The following is a 13,788-nucleotide window of genomic DNA, read 5'->3' as shown; positions in this document are numbered from 1 at the left end:
TCATATGTAAACGAATGAACTGTAAGTATCAGAAAAACGCAGCTGGATAGTTTCGGTTTAGATTCCCTCGTTTTAAATGCTTTTTGATCATGTGGCGAGCCCTTTTCGCACTGCAGGGGTCCGGCACGGAACGGCACGTTTTGGTCCGGTTCCACCCGTACTGCAACCCTGTTGTGTTTGCATATAACTTAGGGCGGCATCGAAGCTGTACCTGACGTCATTATTTTTGAAACTAAACAATGATTTCGATGTAGCGGCCGAAGCCGTTTCTTCAAAGATGCGGCGGAAAACCTTTTCTTTCCTCTCTGATGTAGTTCGTTCTGTACTCGTTCATCAGGGAGTAAGCGGAGGAAAAAAAATGACCTCATCATGGGACCAGGTAGCAGCAGAATATTGAGAGGAATTCATTGCAAATTAAAAATAATAATAATAATAATAATAATAACAAAAATATTAAAAAGAGCACTCTTTACAAAATACAGTATGAACAGTTTAGTGAGAGCCAGCTAGAACCGATCAACGGTTGGCTGCAAAACAATCAACGGCTGACTCTAAACCAATCAGCTGCTGAATTCTAAGCAGCCGCACTTGGCCGGCCACACAACTCTTGTGGTTCCAAGGAGCCGGGTGGAACCGGGTCGGAAGTTCTAATGCAAAAATGGTCGGCCCTACTTTGAACCCGTGCCGTGCCATTCCGTTACGTTCCTTGCAGTGCGAAAAGGATGATGTGTATATTAGTCGTTGTCTTAGCAACGTGAGCTAGCTGCAGGTTAACTGTCAAAGCGTGCTAACCTTGTTATAGCATATTTAACAGGGTTTTTTTTTTTAAAGTAGTCCGTTAATTAGATTGTTTTTATTTCAGAGTGCGATAAGAAGTTCGTTAATGTACTCCAAAAATTCAATAAGTTAATATGTATAATTATTTTGTGGCATAAATACAAGCAATAGCTACTAGGTTAAAACAAACTCCACAGCTTGTTGCACGTTTTGTTATGCATAATGTGATTCACTATCTTTCCCGTTAAATTGTTTTTGTTGATACATAGACGAGAGTAAAATATGGAAGTACAATATGCATCAGTTTTCAAACTGTTTTCTTAGCAGTTTCATGTACACTTAAGCTATTGCTGGAGATCTGCAGCTTTAGATTGACAATATTTATAAAAGCAATTAAAAATAAGAAAAATTGAAAAACAAGAAACTTAAAAAATCCCCAAAACAGGCAGGCCCTGTTGAAAAATTTAACTCCTCAACTTTACTCAACTTTCAGGATACCTACAAAAGAGACAGAGGAGGTTCCTTTGACCTGAACCTGAACCTAAACAGAGGTAAGTTGCTGATTTGTTTCACACAAGGGTATAAGATTGTGTGAGATGAGGCTCTGTTTGCATGCATGTGAGTGTTTATTTGAAGGAGTGTGTGCAGAGGGCTAATGGGTAATGCCACAGTGGATACTGACTGCACCATTCAGATGAAGACAGTCTTCCTGAGCAGCAGCAGTGTCACAGAGTAGAAGTCTTTCCAGCAATGTAAAACAGTAAGACATTTTACTTTATCACTTGTCTGTTTGGTAAGGCTGTGGATATTTAAAAATGAGGACACTGGCATTAAGGGTTGAGACTGAATGCGGAGAGACATTGCATCAAGATGAGAACATTTCTGCTTCATGATGTTGACAGAGAGACTATATATACACCACCTTCTGTCAAATTTTAATCGGAGTTTGATGGATTAATTGATATTTATTTATATATTAATTGATAGGAAAAACAATAGATCCACTGCTGCATGGTCCTTTTAAAGAGGACCATGCAGCAGTGGATCTATTGTTTTTCCTTCTGAAGGAATGTCTGACGTATTCTAAGGCAGGCATCACAGGCTGTGGGGTCAGAGGTCAGCCCTGTCTGCCATGCTCTAAGTTTTCCTCAACCCCAGTTAAAGAGTATGATCCGGTACTTATCTGTAATCCAACACCAAATAAGTGACAGAATAAATTGTCAGACGTATCCTGCGGGTTTCTTATGCTTGAGGACAGCTACATACGCACACACACAGAGCAAGACTCTCTGGTTTCTCTGTCTCTTATGGAACAAGAGTTAGAGGCATTTAATTCCAACGCTGTGTATCAAGAAGACAATCTGTTTAAAACCAGAGGTAGTTAGAATATACCTAATCTAATTCAACATGGTTTAGAATATAGTATATTTATTTATTCACTTATATTTATTTATTCACATCAAACTCTGATTAAAATTTGACAGAAGGGTGTCAGGGAGGTCAGGAGGTCACAAAGTTCCCATGGGGTGTGGGAGGGGTGGGGGGTTAATATCAATTAATATCAATTATTCCATCAAACTCCGATTAAAATTTGACAGAAGGTGGTATATATAGTCTCTCTGTTGACACTCTTTGACGCTTGTTGCTTTCCTTCATTTCTGTATGTGTGTATGATTACACATTAGCCCCTAATCTCCATTAGCTCAGTTTTCAACACTTTAATAAGTTACACAGTTTGAATATTTCACCATGTGAGCCATTTTCACCACTTTAGTATTTTTCCAAAATGATTACAGCTTGCGATGAAGTTGCACTTATGCACCATTCCTCCTCACTAACTGGATAATCTTGTTGGGTTGGTACCTGCTTATCGCTGCAGAATTTTAAATGAATAACCCTGTTCATATCATACAACGTGGCCTCAGTGCTCCTGATGGTAAACAAGCATGAGGAATGATGATGCGGGGAATCCATGCCATCAGATGACACTGAGACAACAGCAGTGAACTATTTTTTCCCCTCAACAAAAGAGATCATTCAAAATAAAAATACTGATTTGGAAAACTCAAGTTAATAATTGAAATAATTTCAGTATAAGCTTTTGTTAGACTATTGAGACTGTTGCAGTACTACAGTCAAATAAGTATTAATGTGTAGAAACTGGACTAATTAACACTGCCTCCCTCCCACCTCTGTCACTCATTCATTAACCCTTGACTTTTGACCACACGGCTTTCAGTCATCCATTGACTCCTAACCTTGACCTCACCATCTCACCTTTCACATATTAAGCCCCTGAGCCTCACCATCTGTCACACCTATTAATTTTAACCCTTGACCCCCACACAGATGTCATTTATCTGTTAACCCTTGACTGTCACACATTTGGCTCTCGCAGCACTCCTTACTGCCTCCATTTCTCTTCCTTCTCATAGTTGAAGGATCCATCTGCATCCATACTGTGGAGTTGGCTGGGTCTTCTTTATCATCCCACATCCACCGATGCTCCACTAGAAAGTTTCAGAAAGTTTAACTACTTTCTCTCCACTTTTTCAGGAAAATACCTCATGTTTTTTTTGATACAAGACAAATTCTTTCAGTTTTTTTTTTTTTTTTTAGCAGTAGTGGCCTTTAGTTGCAGTAAATAAGGCAGAATATTGACAGAGTGAATGGGGGGGAACACACATGCAGTTTTTATCCTTTTTTTACAGGAGCAGTGGGACTTAATTAAGGTTTGAGTCCAAGAGCTCTTCCAATTCATCACTTGTCTAATTTCTCAAGTGTTTCAGATATTTTTCAGGTTCCAAAATCACCACTCTGCGCAGCAGAAGAAGCATCGCCTAAGACCAACTTTTCACCATGGTTGTCCCAAAATCACCAGATAAGACATTGTCCCAAAGCAGCCATTTGGGAACACATGGCAGCCAGCACTATGGCTCAGTCCAATCATTCTCCCAGCTCTCTGGAAGCCAATGTGGCTCTCGTGGAAGTTTATCTCCAGTCAGTGACGTTTTGGAGGGCGAATCTCAGGACTGCAGTGAGTCCGACCCTCTGCTGTCCGGTGAGCTTCCGAATGTGTCCAGATTCAGCAGATCCACGAGAGCAAAGGATGCACAAGTTTCAAGTGGACCCACAGAATCGGTGTGCTCCATGGTGTTACAGATTCTGGTGCCGTTTGTGCTGGCCGGACTCGGGACGGTTTCTGCTGGGATGCTGCTTGATGTTGTGCAGGTGAGAAAGCATATACAGGTCAATCAGCCAAGGTTATGAAGACACATGTAAGCCAAATAGAAATGTAAAGAAATGAAAAGTTAATGAAAAGGGTGGTTTGGGAAGCAACACAACAGACAACTTTGGTGGAAAATGGATTGAAATAAGAAAAGTTTGAGATAAGAAAAGTTTGAGAAAAGACTTGGTGGAAACTGTGTTGTTAGAGAAAAAATGACGGTGGTGCACTGAGATCAATAAAGCAAGTATATGGGGGTTAAAATAAGAGAGTTCAAAACTCATTCACATATGCTGTTAGGTGAAAACAAATAACATTTTCTAATAAATATAATTGCCTCTTTCAGATCAATGATGGAGTCAGTGGTCTAATGAAGCTGTTTCCTGTGTTTTTTCGTGGCAGAGCTGGGATGTTTTCCAGGAGGTCTCTGAGATCTTCATTCTGGTTCCAGCTATTTTAGGTATGAAAGGGAACCTGGAAATGACTATGGCATCGAGACTGTCCACTGCTGTGAGTCCTTTGAATGCAAACTTGACAACAGGGTTGGGTGACAGCTAACAGAAGCACAGCTCTGCTCAGAGGTTTTCGGACTTTTGTTGATTTGCTTGATTTGCGTCTGGTCCTTTGTGCAATCAATGTATAACAATCAAAAATTCTTAAAAACAAAATTTGTCTCCAATTCATGCAGATGCCAATAATTAAACATACTACCCAAATAATATTTAGACAGCTGTCCTTTAGCAATTTGGTTATAGGATGAACTGACTCCTCTCCTCCTATATCCCTACTCTCAGAGGTTAACACTTAAAGAGCTCTCCATCCAACATGTTTTGAGATTCCCAAACCTGCCGAGTCTTACATAATCAGGATTTGTAGAAAATCTATTTAGCTGGTTTATTGAGTAAAACTCGCCCAGCTAATGATTACCCATAACTGAGTGTCCAGGCAATTTCCTTCTATGAATTAATCTGTTTAGTTCTTATAGATTCAGTTTTGTTTTGTTTTTTTGATTGGATGAAGGAAATCACAAACGCAACTTAAATTGTGTTTAATACCCTTTAATACCCTGTGAGTACCCACACTGAGCACCAGTGCCATTGACCCTCCCCTTTGTGACTGTGTTGTACTTTAAATAACTCACAAACAGGTGTCCTGTGCTAGGTTCAAATTGTACCTAACACAGAGAAATGTTTTATTGCTGATACATGTCTCCATGGCTAATTCATAAAGGCGGGAAGGAGTTTACCAAAAACAAAAGTGTCACAAAGAAGACGGGGACAAAGAGGTGTCCTGTGCTAGGTTCAAATTGTACCTACCAGAGAGAAATGTTCTTTTGCAGGGGCTAAGCACAACCCACATATGGAGGCCTTAGTCCTTGATGCGGCCGTCGCAGGTTCAATTCCCGGCCTGGCGACCTTTGACGCATGTCTTCTCCTTCTCTCAATACCCTCTTTCCTGTCAATTCACTGTCAAATAAAGGCCACTAGAGCCAACGAAACATTTAAAAGAAAACTTTGATTGAATCACGGGGACAATTTATGTTCAGAGCATGCAAAGAGGAAGTTGCTAAAGGTGCATCTTCATTTGGGTTGTGAGACAGAAGTGCTTGTTAATCACAGAAAAATTAATACACAACAATGTATTGAGTATGAGACTTCCTCTCAGACTCTGTGACCACTTAATGCAGTTGTAGTATTCTACTGCTACATCCAGTTTGTACAACCTGGTACATGACCTCTGACCCCTCACTGACAGGTCAGAGGTCACCTGTCAAAAGAAACAAAAAAACAAACATTTGATCCCATGAATGGCAGACATTCCTGGTCTCATTTCTGGGTACTGTGTAAAAACAATCTGGTGGTGTAAAGTCTGACTGCCAGACATCCGGTTACAGGATATCCGGCGGCATAAAACAGCTAACCAGACATCCGGTTGCCGGATACCATATGTTAACTCCCCTAACTGAAAGGTCAAAGGTCACCTAGCAAAAGTATGACAACAAAATGGAAGCATTTTATTGTTTTTCCCAATGTTCTTTGATAAAACATTAGGTTGTTTTGTTTTTCCCCCCGTTGTTATACATCTTTGATGTTTCTAGGTAAATGCCGGGAAAATTGATTCTTGCAGAGAAAGGTGGATGCTGATTGGTGGAAACCTTGCACTTAAACAGGTGCTTTTTTTAACCTCAAAAGGTCAATTAAACAAAAAAACAAACAATTCCTCTTTTTTTTCAAAGTTAATGATCCTTTCATTTGACAAATTTCCCAGTTCCAAGCCACAGTTTTGGGTCTGTTGGCTTCTCTTATGGTGACACTGCTGGGTTGGATGGCAGATGGACAGATGCCCTTCAGCCATATAGTACTCCTCTGTTCAACCAGCCTTTCTACTGCCTTTTTGGCATCCCTGCTACAAGGTAAGCACTGTTCTCAAAACCACACAGTGCACAATATGCTTCTGAACTTTGGGTCAACCAGGTAGCTGGGGTCTGCAGGGAATGGACTGCAGACCCCAGCTGCTCCTAGAGATCCAACTGAGTCAGATCGTTAAACTGCCAACAATATTGGGAAAATATGAACCAAAGTTATGTTTTCCAAAAGTTACAGGGAATTTCCCGTAACTTCGGATCTTCGTACTTTTCAGGAACTTCTGACTTATATCCCTTAAATTTTAAGTGTTTTCCTAGAACTTACAGCACCATGCAAGTGACTCTTTCAACATTCAACAATACTACTTAATAACTTTGGATATCATATTTAAAATAAAAACTAATGTTTTAAAATGTACAAAAGAGAGACTATATATACACCACCTTCTGTAAAATTTTAATCGGATGATTGATTGATGGCCGTGACTAATTGATCCGGTGACCGGATGCCCCTCCCCCTCACCCTCTCCCTCCCCGAACAAATACTTTATTTAGGGGACCTCTTTGAATTGGTCAATAGAAACGGAATAATTTACTTGTAAGTTAGCAGTGAATAGATAAATATAGTGTATTCCAAACACAGCGAATAAATAAATAAATAAATAAATATATTCCAAATAATATCTGGCTGCTGAGCTTGAGAAGTGAAAGGGATGAGTGCGCTTGATTCTTTTTGAGGTACGTGCCGGTTGGGTGGAGATGGTGAATACATTCAAAGCGGAGTGACCCCGGCCCTGCACACCGCACCATTTATGCGTCCTGCGCGTGTCCCCAAGCATAAGACAGCCTATAGATTCACCACAGCATTTGTGCGAGCTGACACGACCAACTCGGGATGCTCATGTGAGGGATGTTAAAAATAAGCTCCCAGTGGTTTATTTAAAGTTGAACAAAAAAACTTCTCTGCTTTTGACCATCTCATAAGGGAAGAGGACTGACCTTTACCCTCCTCACCACACTACACCAGTTATGCGTCCAGCACGTGACCCAAGCATAAGACAGCCTATAGATTCACCACACCACACCATTTGTGTGAGGAGGATATGACCATCCTCAAAGATACTTCTGTGAGGGATGTTAAAAAGCTCCCAGGGTATTATTTATAGTTGAACAAAAAAAAAATAACTTTCTGCTTTTGACCAGCACAGAAAGAAGAACCTCATAAGGGAAGAGGACTGAGTTTTGCCCTGCTCACCAAAGCATTTGTGTGTGTGTCCCTGCGTAAGAGCGGGTAGATACCACTGAAGGAAAACAAATGTAACTGTTTTACTGCAATATTTATGGTAGCACGACTAGTCAGTGCTGACTATGAGTTTGTAATTTCCTTCATCTGTTCTGAAAACTGTCGCTTAAATTTTAAACTCTTATATTTTTGCTGGTATGATACATTTCAGTAAATGTTCCTCATTTGTACATGTATTTGTTAAGGCTATGAGACAGGCAGTAAACAGGCCTACATGAGGCTACTCAAATTTAACTTTTAGGTTTCTGCAGTTAAAGTGAAAGACAACCCCTAACATCGATCCCTTTCTAGAATTTGTCCTCACATCATTGTGAATGCTACTTTGCTTCAGTCTTTTTCCTGTTGTTGAATCAACACTGATCTTCTCAGTGGTTCATGCTTTCTCCAAAATAGTAAAGGTTGGTTTAAGTACATTTAAAACTCACATGTTTTTTTTTCTGTAACACTTGGTAGTGTGATACATTTCAGTAAATGTTCCTCATCTGTAAATTTATTTATTAAGAATATGTGACAGGGACTAAACAGGCCTAGGTGAGCATACTGTTCAAAATTTTTTTTTCCGTTTTCCCCAAAGTTGAAAGTTTTTACGGTGCATAACCAGGCTCCAAGAGTTGCTCCAACATGGTAAATTGTTTTGTTACCTTTAAAATTATCTACAGCTTTTGTCTCTGACTTATATGCTGTATGTTTCTTAGCCCTAATGATTCTTTCCCTCCATCCAATATCTTACATGCTTAAGTGTGTTCACTAACAAAATATAGTTCACCTGTAGTTGTTGAAGGTTCCATTACTAAAACGTATAAATGATCAATGTGAACCATAAATCTGCTTATTTAATAAAATTTGTATTATTTATTTAGATTTGATGTTTTGATGTGAGCACTTGGATTTCTATTGATTTATTGAATGATACTGTATGTAGATATTTATCAAACTGAATGGTCATTCAAGTTTTATATAGTTTTTTTCTTTTCTTTCAATGTTTGTTGCACAAATTCAAATATATGCTGACTATCAACCGACAATTTAGTCAGTTAATATCAATTAGTCACAGCCATCAATCAATCATCCGATTAAAATTTGACAGAAGGTGGTATATATAGTCTCTCTTACATATAACAGCAACATCCAAGTTTTACTTTTTGCCATTTTATTCTAATTTCTTCTTGTCTGGGATCTTCTTTAGGCATCGTTGTTGTGGGAGTGATCTTTGGCTCCAAGCGGATGGGGATCAATCCTGATAATGTGGCCACGCCCTTAGCAGCCAGTTTTGGCGATCTTATCACGCTTTCCTTGTTGGCGTGCTTTAGTCAGTGGTTCTACTCCTTTATGGGTAAGAAAACTGGTTTGAAGGTTTGAACGCTAAAGCAGTGGAAAGAGTTATACACATTACTCACAAAATGAACTTTTTGGCAGTTAATGGCACCTTTCAACCTATTTTAGCATCTTTCACAGTGGAATTGGTAATTAAAAATAATTGTAATTCCTATTTTTTGATAGAGTTTTATCCGTATGTGTTGTACCTGGTGGATCTTCTGTATTTGTGTCTGATTCCCGTCTGGATGGTGATCTCCTCCAAACATCCAGCCAGTCACATCCTCCTCCGTTCAGGCTGGGAACCAATCATTACAGCCATGGTCATCAGCAGGTATTCGTCTCTGTGTTTGCACTTGGTTCAACATATGTTTAAAATTCTTTATTTTCCTCAATTATTAGTTAGTTGTTGGAAAAATTGTAACATATAAATACCATTCAATAAAAATACAAAACCATCTCTGCTCCAGAGCATGATACATATAAATATTTATTAATTTTCTCCTTATTTTGTTAGCAAAAAATATTTTAGTGTTTGTATTTGTGTTTCATCAATTGAACATTCACCAACTTGTGATTTGTCTTGCAGTATTGGAGGGCTTATTCTGGACAAGACTGTGTCAGATCCAAACTTGATGGGAATTGTAGTTTATGCACCGGTAATAAATGGTGAGTTGCTACTTTCAGTATATTCTGCTCAGTACAAATCTCTTTAGCAACAATTCTTTGCTACAATAATCACATTCCAAGAAAGTCCAAGAAACCTATATTTTTAGTAATATAAAAGATTACTCCACAACTTGTACGAGCCTGTAACCAAGATGATAAGAAAACAGAAAAAAACTTGGTTGCATGATAAGACACAACTTAAATGAGAATGAACTTTAATTTATAGTAAGTCAAAATTTTAAAAATGAAACCAATGAATATAGTTTGTGATCATGTTTGATTGGATTTATTAGAGAATCTAAAGGATTACCTTTGATATCTGTTCCGTGAAATTATGAACAGGATCGGCGGTGATCGGCAACAAAAATGAGGCAACACGCTGATCTGCTAGAATAAATGCGTCTTATTCCGCCACAGATTTCAGCAAAGCAAAGCAATCATTCATACATTGATACGTGATGCTATATACAGTGTGTTCCTTTAGTATATCGCTCTTACCGTGACACAAAAGACTGGAGAGCCGTCCGTCCAGGCAGAGAGCAGCATTCACGTGGCTGGGCGTTCGTACGCAACCCACAGCAGACTCTGCCAAGACGAGGGACTACCCCATTTTTATACTCTTTAACAAACATCCTTGCGTGAGAGCGAAGAATGGCCACTTCCTCTCTCCCAGGCAGGTCCTCCAATAATAGTGCGGCCGCCGTTCGTTTCACAATGACCACGAGCCTCAGGCATTGTTCAGCGTGAGCTCAGAGCGTGATCAGGTTATGTTATGCATTGTATTGTCAAAGAACATAGTATGAAAGCATACATTATCAAAGAACATATTTAATATTTCTACATCAATATCAAAATCATAAAAAGTGAAACATTGCTTTAAACACATTTTACCTGATGTATGTGCTTCTCTTTTTGAATCAGACGTCTGTCTTCATCGGTCATTTTACATACTTTTAGGTAGGGCTTACATTTATTATCATTCTTTGTAAGGACTGTTGGAGTCAACGCCGTCAGAACCTGAAGTGAAGTGAAGTGGTCTGGTATTTACTGTAGTATGACCATATTTACATTAACCTCTGGCCACATACTTCAAACATAAGTTTGTGTCATTGATTATTTCCCTCAAATAAACCCGCTTTTATCTTCCACCCTAAAGGAACAATTTAATAACTTCATTGTAATTCCAAGGCCAGAGAAATAGCTCCAGAAGACTTTCTCATGAGAACGTGCATCACACAAAAATCATAATACCGTTATGCATTGATTCAGTTAATAATCATAGTAACCTTAAAATTTTCCACCACAAGGTCAACCTGTCAAACTTCCCTTTAAAATGACAGGAAGTCTGATCTGGAAGGGAGACCTGTCAAATCACCCATCAAAATGACATGTGCCACAACAGCAGAGGGACGGGTGACGTAGGGGGAAGAGAGGGGATGGGGATTGAAGTTTTCAACCTGTCATCAAAGTGTGATGTAAAGAATGCTGCATATAGCAGGGTTGAAAACAAGTTTTTAAAAAGGCATAGGGGGATCTTCTTAAATGAAGGGTATTTTTGTTGGACAGGAATGACCTTTTAGAGCAGGGGTCCCCAAACTTTTTCCTGTGAGGGCCACATAACTTTTCCCTTCTCTGGTGGGGGGCCGGAGTCAGTTTGTAACAGAAAAGGTGTGACGATTGCAGGAGTCCCTAAATGTAAAAATGTATTATATTCCAGAAAGCACAATCAAATAACCCTCTCTGGGTTCTTCACAGAACAAGTCAGGAAATAAATAATAACACTATTAATGAAATAAATAACCAAATAATCCTCTCTGGGTTCTTCACAGAAAAAATCCAGGAAGGATTATAGTCCGTATTTTCCTAACTATGAGCCGCACTGGACTATAAACCACAACCCCAAAGTTTTTTTTTTTTTTTAAACCAGTAAACACACACATATAAGCCGCAGATTTCTCTGCTGCTCCAGGGTTTCCACAATGATGTAGCAGCAGCAGAGGGGGGCGGACACCCAAAATTTTAGTCATAACAGGTCAATTAAATATCACATTTAAATTACGTTGAAAAAGAAAAAGTTGCCAAGTTTAGATTTAACTGAACTGATTACGGCAGTTTCCGAACGGTAACTGTAACAGTAAAAGTGCTGATCCTTTGTGTCCTGGCATGTGCTAAATGAAAATGGGCGCTTTCTTCTTCTTTAGATTTCAACAGCAGCTTGCAGCCATTATTGTTGCACTACTGCCATCTACTGGATCCTAATATCTATACCTCAAATTCTCATAATGATCCCAGTATTAAAAAAACTGTTAAATAGCATTTCCCCTCAATGCTATTTAACTGATCAACAACATTCTGAAATTTCAATTCCCTATTAAAACCTAATTCCGTTTTAATGGGCGCGTTCTTTTATTTCCAATTTTGACTTCCAATGTTTCACTTTGTAATGGTCTCGCTATGGTGTCTTGTACCAAAACTATCAGCCTAACTCTTTTCACACGAGTCAGGATTAATTGGTACTTTCTTTATTTCCATGTAGAATGGAGTGAAACTGTCAAAACACAAACAACTCAGTATGAGCTCAGAGCAGCTTACAGAAGTGTTTTACATTCAGATACATACATTAGAAGTACAACTGATACAACAGCTACCTCAGAATGCTATGAGCTGCAATGCTACATAACGACCTAAGAAATCTTAGCAGCCTGCTAGTTAGCAATGACGTAGCACATAATCAAATCGCCCGCAGGTATTTCCAAAACTAATTCAACAAACAAGTTGCTTCTTTTATCATATGTTAACATAAAGGCTCGTTTTGAAGTATAAGCTGCTACTTACAGGCATTGCTTCGAAGAACTCGACCTGGAATGCGGCGTTCATAACAGACACGTGTGTTCATCTGCTCTACCGCTAGCAAACAACCCTACTGATTAAATAACATAAAAGTCAAGCAGTTCCCTAAAAGTCCAACAGATGGCAGCAATGCGCCATGCAAAACAAAACACCCACAGTATACAGGACACACTTCCTGCTAAAGAGCCCCCTGGTGGTTGAAGAAAAATCAACATATAAACCGGAAAATACAATATATGAAAAAAAATCTGAATGCTCTCTGGTATTATTCAGGGGGCCGGACCAAATGTGGAGGCGGGCCGTAGTTTGGGGACACCTGTTTTAGAGGAATTTAAGTGTATTGCACAGTACAGGAATAAAAACGACCAGAGATCATCTCATGGCTAACACAAAGCACTTCCTGCAGATTATCTGAATATTCATAGTAATTTATTTATTTATTTATTTATTGCATTGCCTCTTTCACACCCAAATATATCAGTGATGGTTTGAATAACCACAGATTATCTGCTCACTGCTCTGTGTGTATGGTCCCTGTTTGTCATAATGTTTGCGTCTGATCAGACAAGCTATTCAGCTCCCACAAGCCTAGACAGCTCCCACAGTCTAGGCTGTGGGAAAGTATTGTCTTGTACACCACCTACTTTTTGCCTTCTTCCCTCCATCTATTGATTGCACATTGAACCGAAAATTTCATAACTTTCTAACCCTAGATAAAAACCACGATTTCACAGTTACTTACGCACTTTGATCATGTTAATTTGCACAGCTTTCCAATCCCTAAAAAGTATTTTTACCCGTCTCCAAAGATATTTTTTTCACCTCGACAGTCCCTTCCGAGGCAGCTACGAGACATTAACGAGTGGAGGTGACTAGTCATAACCAAGCAGAGATTTGAGATTGGTAACATTTGTCACCATGTGAGTATTTAGTGCACAGGGAAGGTGAGGTTTGCTCTCTATTTCAAATGACGTTCATATTTTCCTTTTTCTGTTGTCTGTAGCTGGTGACATAGTAAACTCAAATCCTCTGACAGGTCCATTCTGACTTTGTCACATTGGCCAATGCTATTCTTTCCATTTTGGAAAAAAAAGCTCATTTCACATTCAGTATCAAATCTTTCAAATTGACTAAATAATCACAAATCAGAACACAAACCAATAGGAAAGTGACACAAAATGCAAAAGAACACAAAAAAGTGATATTACATATTCAAGATATTTGACTATTTTATGTGGACGTACCTTCAAACTGTCACAAATAATTCAAGTAAACAACAAAGCA

At 39.0% G+C, this 13,788-nt stretch overlaps 1 protein-coding gene across 2 annotated transcripts in view; it reads left to right on the top strand.

The window, feature by feature from the left end:
* Positions 1 to 8: 8 nt before the first annotated feature.
* The window catches only part of slc41a2a (solute carrier family 41 member 2a), a 24,554-nt gene continuing 10,774 nt past the window's right edge, over positions 9 to 13,788 (top strand). Inside the window, exons 1-8 of one of the 2 annotated variants that reach the window (XM_016676076.1) lie at positions 9 to 1,537; positions 3,567 to 4,008; positions 4,406 to 4,513; positions 6,102 to 6,173; positions 6,272 to 6,416; positions 8,858 to 9,004; positions 9,172 to 9,319; positions 9,575 to 9,654. In XM_016676076.1, coding sequence (XP_016531562.1) covers positions 3,637 to 4,008; positions 4,406 to 4,513; positions 6,102 to 6,173; positions 6,272 to 6,416; positions 8,858 to 9,004; positions 9,172 to 9,319; positions 9,575 to 9,654 — 1,072 coding nt within the window. In that variant the 5' untranslated portion in view covers positions 9 to 1,537; positions 3,567 to 3,636. Of the gene's footprint in view, positions 1,538 to 2,307; positions 4,009 to 4,405; positions 4,514 to 6,101; positions 6,174 to 6,271; positions 6,417 to 8,857; positions 9,005 to 9,171; positions 9,320 to 9,574; positions 9,655 to 13,788 lie in introns of those variants that run through there. The other variant, XM_007561369.2, reaches the window with a different exon arrangement.

The sequence above is a fragment of the Poecilia formosa genome, unplaced genomic scaffold (assembly GCF_000485575.1).
Source record: "Poecilia formosa unplaced genomic scaffold, Poecilia_formosa-5.1.2 Scaffold126, whole genome shotgun sequence".
Taxonomy (NCBI): Eukaryota; Metazoa; Chordata; class Actinopteri; order Cyprinodontiformes; family Poeciliidae; genus Poecilia; species Poecilia formosa.
Note: the sequence above shows the minus strand (reverse complement) of the source record. Positions and strands in the feature narration are given on the sequence as shown.